Source organism: Crocodylus porosus, unplaced genomic scaffold (assembly GCF_001723895.1).
Source record: "Crocodylus porosus isolate Cpor-Errol unplaced genomic scaffold, CroPor_comp1, whole genome shotgun sequence".
Taxonomy (NCBI): domain Eukaryota; kingdom Metazoa; phylum Chordata; order Crocodylia; family Crocodylidae; genus Crocodylus; species Crocodylus porosus.
In genome coordinates this window covers 35,699,545-35,717,332 of record NW_017728943.1, presented here as the reverse complement: position 1 = coordinate 35,717,332, position 17,788 = coordinate 35,699,545, and the positions used below count along the sequence as shown (strand labels likewise).

General features: G+C 39.4%; 1 protein-coding gene across 1 annotated transcript in view; it reads right to left on the bottom strand.

Annotated features, from left to right (window-relative positions):
- Positions 1-1,529: 1,529 nt before the first annotated feature.
- Positions 1,530-17,788, bottom strand: part of C1D (C1D nuclear receptor corepressor) — a 21,776-nt gene continuing 5,517 nt past the window's right edge. The window contains exons 2-5 of the mRNA XM_019549152.1: positions 8,602-8,748; positions 6,910-6,976; positions 6,377-6,432; positions 1,530-2,264 (exon numbers count right to left, since the gene is read on the bottom strand). Of these exons, the coding sequence (XP_019404697.1) occupies positions 2,088-2,264; positions 6,377-6,432; positions 6,910-6,976; positions 8,602-8,748 (447 nt within the window). The 3' untranslated portion in view covers positions 1,530-2,087. The remainder of the gene's footprint in view (positions 2,265-6,376; positions 6,433-6,909; positions 6,977-8,601; positions 8,749-17,788) is intronic.

Here is a 17,788-nt window from a genome sequence, read left to right as displayed (position 1 = left end):
AAGAGATATTACATATTTAATTAGGCCTGGGCTTCAATCACAGCATTCACTGAGGCATTTTCTAAATGTATAAAATAAATACACCTGTGTCTAGTGAAAACATGAGAGTTTATGAAAACATCTGAAAATACTTTTTGAATGGTCAGGCATAATACAGCCTCAGTTACACCACCTCATTCTAATCAGTGTAACATTCTATGAAAGCATTTTGTGGTACAGTTATGCCAAAAAAGTACATGGACAGTAACTTTCTAATTTATATTCTGTAGCTCACATATATAATAAAGAAATCCAGCATACCACAGGTCTAAATCAGTAGTTCAGTATAATCTTGGTCTTTCACATTAACAGATAAGAGGATGTGAATCACATGTTATTATGTTCAGATAATGAGCCCAATTCACGTTTCCAATGCATCTTGTGTTGTGGCTTACATCTGTGAAAATTCTACCCCATTTCTGGTGTTAAATTTTTCACTCTGCACCACCACAAAGCCTTAATCCTGAAATCTGCACCAAGTGGAAGAGCCTTTGTTATCTCAATAAAACCCATATTAATCAACATCACTCCCAGGAGGCAAGCCTCAATGCCTGTAACATGCAAATTCAAGATTGAAGTCTTAATGGCTATAACATTTACCAGGCATCAGTTAATAGCACTGATTGTATTTGATATGATATTCTTCATGAGCAAGCAGGTTGCATTACTTCACATATGTGGGCCCCATCGCTGATGCAGCACTCTCACCTTGCAGGTCTCTATTATATGCATTTATACTCCACCCTTGACAATACCCCTTGTCAGGCCGGGCCTCTCTTGGTCTGCTATCTGGTACCATGTAAACCAGTACAGCCTCTTCCATGGTTGGGTTGTTGGGTGACTAAACAAGCACCCCGACCTGGGCGAAGAGGGTGTGTGTACACCCAGCAAGACTAAAAGCAATACAATACCTGTCAAAGGACAGATGAGCTCCCTGCAAGCCAATAGTCATCCATACCTGGAGAGGAGATGGGTGCCACCAGGTTACTCTGTCCGAAGAATCACCAATGATGCAACTCAACTAAACCAGAAGGATTGTTACAGTATCTAAGGTGCCCCGAAGGTCGCAGCACCCTCAGGACTGACTTCACTTGACAAGCCCACTATCTTTCAGCATGCGTACACACACATGCGCGTGTGCGCACACACATATATGCAGTAATTAATGAATTTGCAGTTTACTCAAAAATGAACTAGTGAAGGTCTTCTGAACCAATTCACCATGATATTAAGAATATCCCTCTCCTTAGAATAAACAAAACTGGCAGTTTGTTAGTTTGAGGAAAAAACAAACAAACCAGTATACTTGCACAGTATGTCATATACTTTTGTTGTAATAGAGAATACTTTCCCTACCTAGACTCTGAGTAAATAAGAAAAAAATGTCCAAATTCTTGCCATTCTCAAGGGTATTGCTGACAATCTATCCATCTCATAGTACAGCACTAAAGCTCTCATCTGTACTTAAAAGCAATGGAGACATATAGGACATATATATGGTATTTATTCAGCTGAGATAGAAAAGGAGATATGTATATATATTACACTGGATATTGAACAAAATTTAGCTCTTCATATGCACGTGTACTGAAAAGCCAGTGGCTCCTACATAAACAACGGTTACACTGACAGCCCACTCTTCAAGACTGAATATTCCATGGACAGTAACATACCAAAAATGAAATGGTTCCAATCTTTAGAATTACAATGGAAAACAATCTTTAAGAAAAGCAAACAAAATACACAAAATGATACTACATAAAACTTGTCAAAAATACTTAGTTTATTTTTATGTGGAGAAATAAGCCTAAAGCTAACAAACTAACATCAAATTTCACCTTCAGCTGTACATGTATATTGACCCCAATACAGGCTCAGCAGGCCACAGCACTGCCCTACATGCAGTACAGGTCCTCACTACAGCTCATTTGATCAAACTGTTGTTACAAGATATTATTTTTGTGCCATAAAAATATCCAAAAGACTTTTAAAAATAATGTTCTAGTTGATCCCATACCTGATACATAAAACAAGAAGAAAGATAAGAACTAGTCCATTTTTCTCTTTTTTGCTTTATTGGAAATTTTGGATGTAGGCTCCTTTTCAGATGCGGATTCCCATAATGCGTTTCTTACAAACCTAGCAGCAGCTCCTTTATCCAGTTTGGATGCTTTTTTCTTGTCTGTTAGTTCTTTAACCCTGTTCATATATGTTCTTATTCTCTCCTAAAAGATACCAGAATATAAAGCACATTGAATATCATTTTGTTAAGATGTGTGCAAATAAAATAAAAAACAGTGAGAATAACAGTGCACCAGATAAGAAACATTGTATATTACCATAGTAACATATAGCCGAATAAAACATTTCAATTCTGTTCATTTTCTGGTAGATTCTTTGCAAACTGGAGACTGCTTTAGTAGGTTTTCTGCAATGTAACGTTGCCATACCAGAGACAGTACCTATGGTAGCAGACCTCAGACAATTTCAAACATCTCCTAATAAGCACATGTAATATCTTGATGTTGGCACATTCTTGTCAAACAGTATGGCAGCTTATGGACCTTCACAGCAAGTCCTTACAAAGATAAATCCCACCCTGCAAGTGAACTCATCAGTTTTCCCCACATAGAGTGCAAACTTAAGTCATGTGCACATTTATTTTATATATTCCTATATTACATGCATTAAAGAAAAAGGTATTCCTATATTACATTTTGCTTAAAAGCATATGATTGTTTTTGTGACATATGTTTTATACAAACACATAAGATACAAGAGTCAACTATTTTTCAGAGGATCTGGTTCAATTTCTACCATACTCCAGGCTTCTTGTTTGACCTTAGATTAAAACAAGACTAATTTCTCTGTGACTCAAGCCCCTGGCAGATGTTACAGTTAAGATGTGTTTAATCTTTTAATTGTCTTTTAACAGCACTCCAACTACACATTCAGGCAATTAAGAATGCCATAAAAAGGGAAAGCAGCTACCAAAATATATAAAAATGTGTACTATTTCTGTAGCTTATTTTCATCACGCCTTAAATTGAACGTGTGGCAAGGTTAGGACTGCACAGAACTGTCCAACTAGCCCTGGTACAGTACCTGCCGAGAGACAATCAAATGACTGACAGCCAGATCTAGGACTGCACCAGGGCTTGAACCATCCCTACTGTGGTATGTGCCAGCCAACAATCAGCTGGCTCCAGGACTGCACCTGGAATCAAACTGGCCCCAGTAAAGTTCTTATCAGCTGATCATCAACCAGCTCCACGGATCACACCCCAGCCACTTGTAGCCCCAGTGCAGTCCTGATTGAGCCAACAATGAGCTGATCATCAACAGATCCCAGAGACCACAAAGGAGCCACTCTGGGTCCCAGTACAGCCCAGCTAACAATCTGCTGATTGTTGGGCACCCTGCTCTCAACTTGCCAGCGTATATTAGCATTTCACACTTGCCAGTATATATTAATGTATATATACTCACATATAATGTGTGTCTACGTGTGTGTGTGTACTGAAAGGCATATTGGGCTGCATTAGTAGAAGCAAATCAAGGGAAGTGATTATTCCTCTTTATTTGGCACTAGTTAGGCCACATCTGGAGTACTGTGTCCAGTTTTGGGCCCCCACTACAGAAAGGATAAGAACAAGTTGAAGAAAGTTCAACAGAGGGCAATGAAAAAAGGTTAGGGGGCTGTGGCACATGACTTCTGAGAAGAGGCTGAGGGAACTGGGGTTATTTAGTCTGGAGAAGAGAAAACAGCAAGAGGATTTAACAGCAGCCTTCAACTACCTGAAAAGTGATTGCAAAGAGGATAGAGCTGGACTGTTCTCAGTGGTGGCAGATGACAGAACAAGAAGCAGTGGTCTCAAGTTGCAGCAAGGGATATTTAAGTTCGATATTAGGAAAAAGAACTTTCACTAGGAGGGTAGTAAAGTACTGGAACAGGTTACCTAGAGAAGTTGTTGAATCTCTATCATTGGAGGTTTTTAAGACCCACTAGACAAAGCCATAGCTGTGATGATAAAGCTGGGGACTGCTGCTTTGAGTACAGGGTTGGACTAGACAACCTCCTGAGGTCCCTGCCAAACCTATTTTTTTCTGATTCTACGTGATGTCAATTAATTAATTTATCAGACTTGTTTTGCAAAACACTGGCCACTATTTCCATAGAAAAAGAATTTAATCTTTAACTAGTTAATCTGAACTAGATAAGAAATCCTAGTACGATATATTACTTCTCTGACACAACCAAAATTATTAGGAGGAATGGAAGGCAACCCTACACATATGAGCACAGGGAAAAGGAATTGATAAACATCTCAGCAAGAAGATAAAAGAAACAAACTCTGATAACTTTCACTAGTACCACTTGATAGGGGTGCGCGAAACGGGCCGTATTTGATTCGGATTCAGCCCAAAACAGGGACAGTGATTCGATTCCTTGATTCAGATCACTGTCCCTGATTTGATTCGGCCAAATCCAAATCTGAAGGTTCAATGCCGATTTGGATAATCAGTGATTCAGCCATAGACACAGCTTTAAGTGTTTTTTCTACATACCTCAAAGTACCAGGCGCAGCTCGCAAGTGCTGGAATGCTGGGGTGGATAAAGCATCTCACAGGAGCATGGGAGGGTCCCCCCATGCACTTCACAGTGAACCCAGAAGTGGACCAGATGTGCTTGTGGTCCACTTCCGGGTCTGCTGCCAAGTGTGCTGGGATGCCCCACACTCTCCTGTGGGATGCTCCAGTACCACAGCACTCATGAGCCCCCTGGCACCTTGAGGTATATAGAAAAAACATTTAAAGCTGTGTCTATTTCATAATCACCAAATCCTTCCAAATCTCTCTGGAGGGTTCCAATTTGATTTGGAGAACTTAAAGGGTCTCCTGATTTGATTCAGATTCAGAGATTCAGCCACTGAATCGGGCTGAATCTCCGCCGAATCAAATCAGGGACTGAAGCTTCACGCAGCCCTACCATTTGAATCCTTCTGCACGTACACCAAAAAAGTAAGTGAGACTATTTTTATACCCTTTCCACATGGATGATAATAACATCATCATCTCTTGGAGGGAAACAATATTTATTCATTCATACTGATACATGTAAGAGACAGAACTAGATGAGTGTCTATACAAGGATAGTTATGCTCTCTTACTCATCAACAAATATCAAGTAAAACTGCATTCTGCTTTATATTTTATGCTGTATGTTGTGAGAATAGATCATTTAAAACAATGCAACCCTATTGCACAGTACAAAAACTAGCCATTTTGCCACAAAAAGCTGGATTAGTATTTTCATGATGTGCTCCATGTTACAAAACCCGATTAATACAGACTATGATAATTTGCTTTTGAGAGTAGATTCTATACTCTTCAATGCACTGTATACATGCTATTGACCTTGATTATATAAGAATTACTTTAGATGTACTGTAATAGTAATAGTATATGTAAAGTATATTACTATTTGTAGATGTAATACAGTTCTTATTTATACATGCAATTAAAAACAGTAATGATGAGTTTTGATTTTGATTTTTCTTTAAGTTAAATTATTTCACTTGATTTTTTATGTCAGCAGAATTTCCAAGATAGCAGATCTTATATACTGTTCTCGTGCATCTAAATGGAATATAAAGACAAACCTAAAAGATTTATTATAGGTTGTAAATATGTCACTAATGCAGAATTACTGGACAGTACACATACAACTGGTGCCAAAAAAGCTTTTAGCTTTGTTGCTGAACTGGATTCTTTACTGCTGAGAAAATGAATTAATGGAGGAATTGGAAAAGGGGGAGAAATCTTTCCCGTCTTTGCTAGTAAATCAACCACACCATACTTTTAGAGTCATACAAGAGCAAGAAAAGGCACCCTCGGAGATTAACATGATTCCAAGTATTTATAGGAAAAAACACCATACTGGAAGTTATAAATTACAATTAGACATGTAACATTTTTCCATACAAAAGATATAGGTGAAAAAGCTGGTCTGCTTGGAGTCCAATTTTCCAAACAAAGGTGGAAAAAAGGAAAGATAAGTTGATACCATGTATCTAGTTCTGCTTTTCCAATTTGAGCAAGCTCTACAATTTTGCTTTCAATAAGCAATACTGTTTTGAGCCAAAATTATCATGACTCTTAATTTAGAAAGCTCTACAGGGTATACAAACTGGCTGTTGTATAACAACATGCACATGATAAACACATGCATGACAACTTGTATCAATTTTTTGAAGTTCATTTATGTTTAATTATGTAAGAATTACTGGACCTAGGCAAATAGAATTTTGCAGTGCAGATGGTTTAAGTATCTTACCAGCTCCTGTTTCACTGGATGGTCCTTGGGACTGATCCCTTGAGTGGCCAGATATACTACAAGAAAAAATGTGTTTAGTCAAATGTTATTTAGTCAAATAATTATGATTCCAATTGTGCAGAAGATGGCACACAGGTGAATGGCTGCTTTCACTCACGACCATTTGCAAGGCTGGAGCCCAACTATGCTGTTTAAAGGTTTGAGTTAAAATACTCTCATTGACTCTTCCAGTAACAATATAAACATGGTTAACATTTTATAGCTGTGAAAAAAGATGGAAGAGGTTGGAAAAAAGAAAAAGGACTTAAGCCCTCATTTACATACATGGAGCTATGTAATTAATTTTCATGTAGAATTTCAGCAGCCCTTGCCCTGATCTGAGGATAGCAATAAACTTGGGGACCGAATAACTGCAAAATACTAGACAAGAAGATGACTGTGTAATACTTGATTACTGAAAACACGCAGCTACCTAGAAAGTGTTAAAATACATAGTCTCCTTCTACAACATAACCCCGCTGCCTTATACTTACCCCAGAACATCGAATTTAACGTGTATGCAGAAACCAAATCCAGTTTTGCTTGTTCAAGAGGATCCAACTAAAAAAGAAAATATAACCACCACAATTTGCTCCTGCACTGTTTCTTTTTCCGAAGTGCACAATGGATTTCAGAAATATACACAATTTTTTTTATAATTCCACGAGAAAATATTTATAGTATAGAACCAATAGGACATGTACATTGCTAGACAGGGCAAAATTGAAGAGTTATCACAGAAACTGCAAACAATCTTTCTTGGGCTGTATATGCTTAAAAGAGCTTGGGGGATAGAGTATGGCCCCATTAATGAAGATGCAATTTTTGCCAGCATAGCTTGTCCCCCTAAAAGTGTGGAAAAATCAATTATACTTTAAACTACCTCCACAGTAAGGATTATACCAATTTAACTATTTCAGTATAAAACCTGTGCCTGAAGCAGTTAAGTCAGCACAAGAACTGTCTGCAGACCATGCGCTCTAATCCCCTTCTCTCTGTCTGCACAAGGTTATTCCCTGATTTATATTTATTCATGTTTTCCATTCTGTATTAAATGCCACAGGCTGATAAAATGTTATGGGACCAAATGCTGACAAGTGCTTAGCAATCCTGCTATACTTCTCAGGATAAAGCGTGTATTTGGTCACCTAGATTTTTCTCAAAATGACTTTACTCTTCCTACTCCTCCCTCCCTCCCCACAAAAAACAAGTTCTTTAAATTTTTTTAAAGTTCTAAAGTAAGTTTAGTATGTCACAGAATTCATGAATACAACACTGTACACGTTACTCTGTGTGCTCAGTATATGATGGCCCTACACCAAAAGGAACAAGAAGTGTAATGAGATTTTTTTCTTGACTGTCAAAGTCAATTTATTGTTTTAGTCCTATAGGATTTCCAGAAACTCTGATAACATTGCTGTACGGCTCACCAGCTCTAACATGGATACTATCAAAGGACTGGTGTTGTCAAGATGTTTTCTTCATAATTTATTTACAGAGAAACCCTTACAGGCTGAAGAAGTTCCTTTTTACATGAGCTTTTTCTTGCCCCAAAGAAAGAAATTACAACTTGAGTTTAAATGCTAAAATATATAGATGCTTGACAAAGTCCTCAGGCAATAGCCTGCCCTGTCTCTATAGCCTGAAAAAAAGAAGTAGGCTGCCTTCAACCTGCTCTTAATGTAGCTGGAGGCAACAGTTTAGTGGGCTAATCAGGAGTTTCTGCATACCAAGGAACCAAAAGTTCACATCCCACCACCACCTGCTTTCCTTTTCATCCCTCCTAGATGCACAAATGGGGTGCCTTGAAATCTACTACATGCAGATTTGTTAGACAGACTGTGAAGAAAGAACCCTTTTCTGCTTCAGAGAATATGAAAGATCCCAAGGCACTTTTCCAAAGGGCAGAGATGTCTTTGGCCTAAAGAACCACCAATTCTGAATGGTGGTGCCATATTTCAACTCAGAGGCAACTCAGTGCTTAGCTTGTGAAGCACTCTAAGATAAGACATTTTCTATAAATGTAAAATATTACTTCAAACACAAGGTGCCTAAAGCAGAAATTGTCTGCTTGGTTAGCAGCCTGTACAAGGCTTAGCACAATGGGACCCTGCACTTTAACAGGGCTTCCCACATGCCATCATGTTTCAAATGAAAAAAGAGATGGCTAGAGAGGGATTCTTTACCTTCTGAAGAAGTTCACTCCGAGAAACTGACATCATAGTCTTCAGCATCTCATCTACACAACCAAGAGATTTTTCAAATGCTGAGAGATAATCCTGAATTTCAGCTGGGTATTCATCTCCATTAATATCTTCTTCTGCCATATCCATCTAAAGAGATCAAAGATAACCATAACATTTTTATCAAATATTTTGAGGGAGTGAAAGAGATGCATCTTAAAATATGGAAAAATGGAGAGCAAATTCAGGAAGTACTAGATTAACAGATACCTTTTGCAGAAATCATCATATAATTAATGTCAATAGTTACACAATTAATCACACTTCAGTTTCTGCCCTTACTGTAGCTCAGCATAGCACTAATGACCATTATGAACACTACTATCCTAATACCACATCTTTTTCACCACTCCAAAGATTTGGCTTCCAAAGTCTATATAATGATAATGGAAAGTATACTTGCTTGCTAAAAGAAATGCCACATAAATCACACTGCAGATGGAGAGTAAAGGGCTAAATCAACAGCTGGCAGAACACTAAAAACACAGAGATGACTTTGATTTAGATCAAGCTACTACCTCAGTTCTCCTGTGGTTCAGTTGGATCAGTTTTATCTTCCAATTCTAAACCTGAGTCAGCTTAAGAACCTAATGAAAAATCAGAAATCTGAATGCTATGCTATCTCAGACTTCTTAGCAGTTATGAAGTATGTTATTTGGGAACTTCAAAATCCTTTGACTTCTTGTGGAGTCATTTATTCACAGCTGCTGTATATTGTAGCTGCTAGCAAAGACAAGAAAAATCCAGTACTGCTCCTCCCAGCAACTATGTTAGCATGGTCAGACCAACAGCCGTTCTGTGGTCAGCTGGTAGTCACTGCTGATCTTCAACCCCTCTGAAGTAAAGTCACAAATTATCCTAGGAAATTAATGCTATTTAATACTGCTGAAAGTATTATTAGCTGTCCACAGCTTCTACTGATGCACTTCTACCTTTACTGCCTGGGTGCAGGGAGAGGAAAGAAGGTGAAGCTGTGCATCTGTCTTCTGTACAGCTGGTGGGCTGCAAGGAGAGACCTGAGAGTATCCATGTAACTTCAGCTTTCTTACACACAGCTCCCTGTGACAGCTTTGTTCCAGTCTGCCCTGATACAGAAGGAGGAAGCATTAGGATCTGTGGAATCACTACTGAAGTGCTGTTTCCACAATATAACTTCTTTGTGAATGTCTGCGCTAATGCTACAGACCCAAACAACTATTCTTTCTCTGCCTATTTTTGAGCAGTTGCATGCACTGCACAGAAAAAATGATTCTTTCATTTACAGAGATCATCTAACAGAAATCCCAGCTAGCAATAGGAATGCAAAACTGAAAGCTCTAGCACAAAAGAGCAGAGAAGTATTTACTCCTGCTCCTTTACACAGCAACAGTTGTTTTTATAGCAAAAATGTAGATTATCACCTTGATTTTGAATGTGCCTGGCCTACCTTGCATTCACACAGGACAAGGAGGCATTGGTTTTCTGACTCCTGGTGAGACAACAAAAGTCCTGGCATCAGCAGTTAGCAGCATTTCTTCTGACTACTTGTCATTAATTCATAAAGTTGCTATGCATTGCCTGGTCCTAGAAGCTGCTTCTGCAGCTGTATATTACACACATAATGTAATAATGTATATTACACACATACACACTGCATAATATGGGGTATTACTAAGGTTACAAAACAAAGCAGCCCAAAGTTAAGAAAATACCAAAACTGAGGTTGACACATAACCTTATCTTGGCCCTCCTGAGATTATGCAATATGATAGTCTTTTTTCACAGACCCTGTGCCGAGATCTGTGCACACAAGGGATGGTACTTGCTCACTGTGCAGCTGTTTAATAATTTCTTTTCAGCTCATTGTTCAACACATGGCCCATGCCTTCCTTACTGCAAACTATTCAGCCCCTGGGCTGACTATGGAATTATTCATTTCCACATGGGCTTTTCAGGGACATTCATCATCATAGTCCCCAAGTGCTTCACAAACATTAATGAATTTATTTTTACAACACCATCTTGATGCCAGCGGGCATCAGAGAGTATAAACTGAGCCAGAGATTAAAGTCAAGAGTATCTACTACTTTCAGGTGCCTTATTTTTGAGACACCTGGGACTTTATATGCCAGACCCCTTAGCACTACGTCAGCCACTACATTTTCAAAGCGCAGGTGCTGTTAAGATTTTTGCAGTCATGAGTGCTTTGATATGCTTCTGCTTATTGGTCTCCAGGTTCTCAGACAGCCAGAAAATGAAAACTTCATTATTAGTGATGACTTCTGAAAAGCTGGGTTTAAGTGACTTAACCAGCATCACACAGGACCCTACTACAGGAGTAGCCAACCTGCATGCCACAGGTAGCCTTTGTGTGTGGCTGCAGCAAACAAGGGAGGGAACAGGCAGCACAATAGCAGACAAGGCACACAGCACAGGGAACAGAAAGCAGAGCAGCGGATCAAGGAGGGGAAAGGAAACGGAATGGCACTTGGAGAGGACGTGGGGTTTAATTGGTGGCATGCCTGCAAAAAAGGTTACGTCTTCACTAACTGGTTTTTTTTGCATGCATAGCAGCCTCTGACATTTCATTCCATCCAGGTAGAGTACACACTAACTGCAGATGCTTCCTCAGCCTGACTAAGGGTATTTATACCCAAAAGCTTGTACAGAAGAATTTTTCAAACTGAGTAGGTTTATAATAAAAGATATCAGATTTACCCAAAGAACCTCATCCTTAGACCAACATGTCTACAACCTATATCCCTACAAAAAGGTTGGCTTTCACTGCTCTAGAGTAGTGGTCTCCAAAGTGGGGTGTGCAAGACGATCCACTGGGGTGTAGGAAGAAAATATTAGAACTTCTATTTATATAGATAGGAGTGCGCGATCAAAAAAGTTTGTACACCACTGCTCTAGAGTAAGCAAACACAGATTCCAGTTATTCAGTGTATCAAAGAACTTCCACAGCTGGAAGACCCTCCTTTCTCTTTCTGCAGCTCCTTGCCTCATTCAAATTTTGCAGGAATCCCTTCTTTTGTTCCCAACCCTCATTCATACCTTAAGTGCCCAAAAGAAGAGGGCAACAGACTAACCAGTCAAATTTCATGCTGACAGTTTGAAAATATTTGCCTTGGACCCTCACATCTGCCCCATAAGGGAGTGCCACAATGTGCAATGCCCTATGAAGTACCTCCTTGCTTTGCAGACGCTTGCATCTCCCTGATGCTTTGTGACATGATCAGGCTGTAAAAGAGTTGCTAATGCAGGGGCGGGCAATTATTTTGGGCAGAGGGCCACTTACTGAGTTTTGGCAAGCCACATGACAGGCAGACAGGGGCAGATAAATATTAATTTTCTAAATTTTTTAGGGGCTCTGAGGGCCGGATGGGATGGGCTGGCAAGCTGCATCTGGCCCGCAGGGCACATTTTGCCCACCCCTGTACTAATGGGATCCCCCAATGACCAACTGTCATGAATGCCTCAAGGCTGTCCGAGGCTATGGAGCATGTCACTAGCTTCTAAGGTGACGGAGGCACTGGGTCTTGAAAGAGTCTTGCTGCATTTCCCACATAGGAGCACAGGACTGTACGTGAGCATAAGTACCTGGGAAACATTAATGAGTCAATAAAAATAGAAGTCCCTCAGAAAAAAGTAACAGAAGCCAAACAATGTTAGCAACAAACAAGTGAAATTTAGGAAATCAAGATAAGAGGATTTCATAGATTCATAGATGTTAGGGTCGGAAGGGACCTCAATAGATCATCGAGTCCGACCCCCTCCACAGACAGGAAAGAGTGCTGGGTTCAGATGACCCCAGCCAGATGCCCATCCAACCTCCTCTTGAAGACCCCCAGGGTAGGGGAGAGCACCACCGACCTTGGGAGCCCATTCCAGACCTTGGCCACTCTAACTGTGAAGAAGTTCCTCCTAATGTCCAGTCTAAATCTGCTCTCTGCTAGCTTATGGCCATTGTTTCTTGTGACCCCCAGGGGCGCCTTGGTGAGTAGAGCCTCACCGATTCCCTTCTGTACCCCCATGATGAATTTATAAGCAGCCACAAGGTCGCCTCTCAACCTTGTCTTGCGGAGGCTAAAGAGGGCCAGGTGCCCTAGTCTCTCCTCGTAGGGCTTCGCCTGCAAGCCCTTAACCATCCAAGCGGCCCTTCTCTGGACCCTCTCCAGGATATCCAGGAGATTTGTTTGCGGGATTTAGAGAAGAAATAGAAGAAGTATCTTAGAAAAACAATTACTAAGCCTAATCTGTACATAAAATGAACTGTTCCAAACACGAGATTTTACCACACCTTCAACTTTCCTATGAAATATGAACTTTCATTTCTACCCAGAAGAATTGTTACAATCTTCTCTTCTATGCCTGACGAAGAGCGTTTGTGCCTGAAAGCTTGCAATTAAATATTTTTTTTGCAAAAGATCTAGTTGGTCTAAAAAAAGATAGCTATCACCTCTACCATGAGTTCTGATTCCTTTTGCCTCTAGACCAATATAGCTACAACCTGGATACCTAATTACTAATGATGGCATTGGTCACATAGTTTCAGAAACTGTACTTTAAAAATCTGATCTACCAATGCTAACCCAGGCCAACATGAAAAGTGAGATAAAAGCAAACACCTGCAGTTTATTTTAGATGAAGGATTCCAGGAAGGAGGGTGGTTTATGAGGGAGGTTTTTTTTATTTATGTCCTGCAGGGCTCAGGTGAAAGTGAGATCTGGGGGGAAGGTAGGTGTGGTGGCACTCTGCTCAGGTCCTGCCAAGACCCCTGGTTGCTGCTGTAGCTGGGTGTTTCTGCTAAAATCATCACACACGAGTTAGTTAACAACACTGACATTGGAACTGTCATTTGCAGGCTTCAGAGTTATGCCCCTTCAGATGAACGATGGTCATTCACACCTCTGAGCTATTTTGCAGTCTGAAGATAGACTGCATCATAACCCTAAAATGCTCAAGCTTCCAAGTCCAAGAAAACCATATCATACATTTACATGACATTTCAGTCAGCTGCAGCACTTCCAAAACAGAGAACTAACAGGATGTTGCTCACAGAAAGGTAAAACATCAACATCAGACACAATTATCTGGATGCAATTAACAACAATATTATATTTGTGTTTGATTATGTCCTAGCCTCTCCCGTTCTAATTACATTATAGTAAATCTTGTTAACAACAAAGGAACTGCTGTTTTTAGAGCAGCATTAGCAGGTAGTCATATAATGCAGCACAATTAATATATAACATTACAAAGGAAATGAGATTTTACTGTCTGCTAAAACAGGCAACCCAGATTAGAAGGCGACTATCAACACAAGTTTCACATGCTTGTTTGTGTGGGTGGATATATGGCAATCCAGCCATCATCCTATAGCATTTATCACCAAGGATACTGTCCTTGTATATTATGATCTTCCTTTGACAGATACATGTTAACAGAATGAGAAACTCTCTCCTACACCTTCTCTCCCACCTCCATACCCACCTTCTCTTCCAACAGTGTGACAAATGCAGAGGAAATGCAGACAAGTTCCTGCCCTAGGAGCCCTTTACCCATGGGTACTACTCATGAACAAAACTGGCTAGGATTATTTTATTGCAATTGCCATGGGTAAAGCATGTCATCTACAAGAACACATAAATCCATACTATTCCATAACCCAGTTTAAAGAGCAGAAAAATGGGAAAAGAGAACAGTGACAGTCCAAAAACATTTTTTTCCTGATACCAGCATCCCATTTACTCAGAATTATATGGTCCACTAGCAATTTTGCTGACCCCTGTTGGGTAAGGAATTTTAAAAAATGCAAAAAAAAAAGTCATGTCAGAACAAAGCTGCGTATCAGACCATGCACAGTACCCTCCATTGAAAAGAGAAGCGTGCTCTCCCTGCCCCGGGGGGATGGATTGTTGAACCTGTGTGTTTTCGGCTCATTTAAACAGGAACTAGCAAGTTCCTACTCCTGCTGTGCAGGGACCTCTCTCTTTTCATTGGACTGTTTTTTCAACGTTACTAATCTCTGCACAGGATATGTAACAGTGCTGGCACATGCCAATGATAAGGCAGCAGTTAACAACTTCAAAATGGTTTTGATAACATTCACTACACTAGAAAACACGCGTACCAGATTCCTCACAAATCTAGGTTTTGCCAAAGACAATAAACAGGCTGCACATTCACACCTAAAGAATGCATGTATGATGTTGGGAGGGGTGGGGGGCAATAAGACCACATGATGCTGTATACCTTGGGGCAATCCTGTCCTCACTCCAAATATTTCAGTTATTAAATCACAAACAAGATAACTTCAAAGTGCAAAGCACACAGAAAACCTCTTTTAGAACAAGCAGAAACTTCAATTACTGTCCGGGATTTTCGCAGCAGAGATTTGTCTGGTGGAGTTTCAGACTTTCATTAATTTTTTTTGTTTGTTAATCACAGAAAGCCCATTTTTCAAATATATTTTGGGGGAAATAAAAACATTCAGATAAATGAGGATCTGCATAATCTGGAGAATGACACTGGGCAAGTGATTCATAACTGGGGAAAGCCTGATTTGGGTCCTTCCTTCCTTTTCATGTCCTTGTGCCAAAGTATTTAGCAGAATTCACAGATTCACTGGAATCTGACACAGCTGTGCCATGAGCACTTCTGTTACGGCCCTGAACTTGCAACCTCTGGGCTGTCAACCATGCACCTTAGCGCCCACGCTACCCTTGACCCATCTGATTTGGGTAAAATGGAGCATCAGGTGAATAAGGCACTAAATCACTAGGGTTATAATACTGCTGAAAGGTAAATGTGTCTGTGTTCATGACAAGATTTTTATTTATACCACCTTTAAACTCAGACAATCCCAAAACACCAAAATGCTAGAGAACACAGCCTCTTCTGGGGTACAGGAAAGTTCCCTACTTCCCTGTGAGATTCTGTACCACAGTGAAAAGAAGGAATATCTCAGCTAAGGACACTAAAGCAAATGATTATCACACATGTAAAATGTGACAAAAGTACTTAAACCTTATCATGCAGTCAACAAGGTAATAGGAATCAATCTTAATTGAAATGAAGAAATGCAACATGCTGTTTTGAACCAATGGGGAAAAAAATCCTCCAGTTCTCTACATACATGTTATCACACAACTGAGGCGCACACAGTTTCTCCTAGGAAACAGATTTGTATATGTAAGATGACCAACAAAAGTGCATTAAAATAAATTTGCCTGGTGATTATTCTCATTTATGCAAAAAAAAAATCACTCCAGATCTAAGAACTCCAACTTTAAAAAATAGGTCACACACTTCTTGATCTCCCATGAAGCATTGCTGCATAGCAAAAAAAGTTAGATAGTATTATAAAGCTACATTACATTATGCATTATATTTAGCCTACAGGAGAGCATAAGGAAAACATAAGAGATAATAGCAAAAAAGACAAATGGAGGGAGAAAGAAGGGAGATTTCAGCTTCTGTGGACTATCTACGAAAGGAAGAACAGGTCATAATCAGCAGCCATCTGCTACACTTTAAATGCTGCCAAACATTAGCTTTCTATATTAGGTGACATAGTGACTTGTGATTTGATTGTATGATAAAAAAAATTAGAAGTGGGTAATTCTGTGCATAATCTGAGAAATGCAAATTTAAGTGCAGGTAAGGTTGAATCTGATTAACCTCTGGAGAAGCAAGGATAACTTTGCAGGTACTACTTGCAAGATGAATTGAGGCTCATGTGGACTAATGCACAAAAAGTAAACAGCAAGGGGAAGCATATAATACGTAGATATCTTTTATGATTATTACTTGAATATACTAAGTGCTTTGACAGCTTTTGTAAATGCTTAGGAGGAACTACAAATCCTTGCTGGCCAACTTAAGAAAAACTGTTTCCTTTCTAAAGGATAAAAACATAATTAGGCATTGGATATTTATGTATGACATCTGGCATACTACCTCCACACTAATTAACAAAAGTTACAGCATTTCCACTCTGAAGTATGCATGAATGTTTCCACCCCATATCACACTAAAAATAGAAAACCCTTAACATTTAATTTTGCTGGCTCATAAGTTCTCCTTTTTCATTGAAATAAAGCCACAAGATTCTGCCTAAAAATATTTGTGAGTTCTTTCTATGTAACATTCAAATAGAAAAAAAAATAAATAAAACTCTTTATTCTGCCACATGAACATTTTATTGTATTTTCACTATTTCCCTCATTATTTATCCAAGGGCCACCAGCCCATACATTGTCTCACTTGACAATATATCCTATTTGCCCAAATCCAAGACTACCCTGAATTTAAAACAACCTCCCCAATAATTAGATTTGATATATGTATATGCAGTGCGTAGGACAACAGGTCCTGATCCAGGGGAGGGGGAGGAGATTCCTAGACATTACAGTAGAATAATTAATAATACTACCTGCTGTTAATGGCTCAATGTCATTGCTCCAACAAATATATTTTTCTCTAAATGCCTTTCTAACCAGCTCAGAACAGGATGGTGGAACTGGAAAGCACATACAATTATCAATAGCACCTGTCAGCTTTTTCTAAAACCATAATGCCTTTCTTCAAGAAAAGATTTCCATCATAAAAATCAGTAAATAATTGCATACAATACTAAGTGCTCACAAAATTCCCTGTCTTTATCTCCTTAAAGAGTTCTCTCAAACTATTTCAGCTGTTTCAGCCCTTGAGTCACTTTCTACAATACGCTGCAATGGGGAATAGCCAAACAATAAAAAAAAAAATCATCATTGCATTCAGAACTCTGGTTTAACCAAGCAGCCCAACATCCACAAGGGATACCTTCAAACGATCTTGTCACAATCAAGCTTTTGCCTACACTAATGGGATCAAAATTGCTTCAGTTTTTTGGAACTAAATAAAAATGAAGACTGACTGACAATAAGGTCAAACGGACAGATAATCAGACCAAACATCTTGTACTGAAAGGTGAAAAGCCTGAACTTGCAGAAGACACAACCTGACTGCAGTCAGACCAACCTGATTGCCTTTTATGATAAGGTCACAAAAACATTGGATGCAGGTGTCGCCATGGACGTAGTCTTTCTGGACTTCAGCAAGGCCTTTGACACCGTCTCCCACCCCATCCTCATTAAAAAACTAG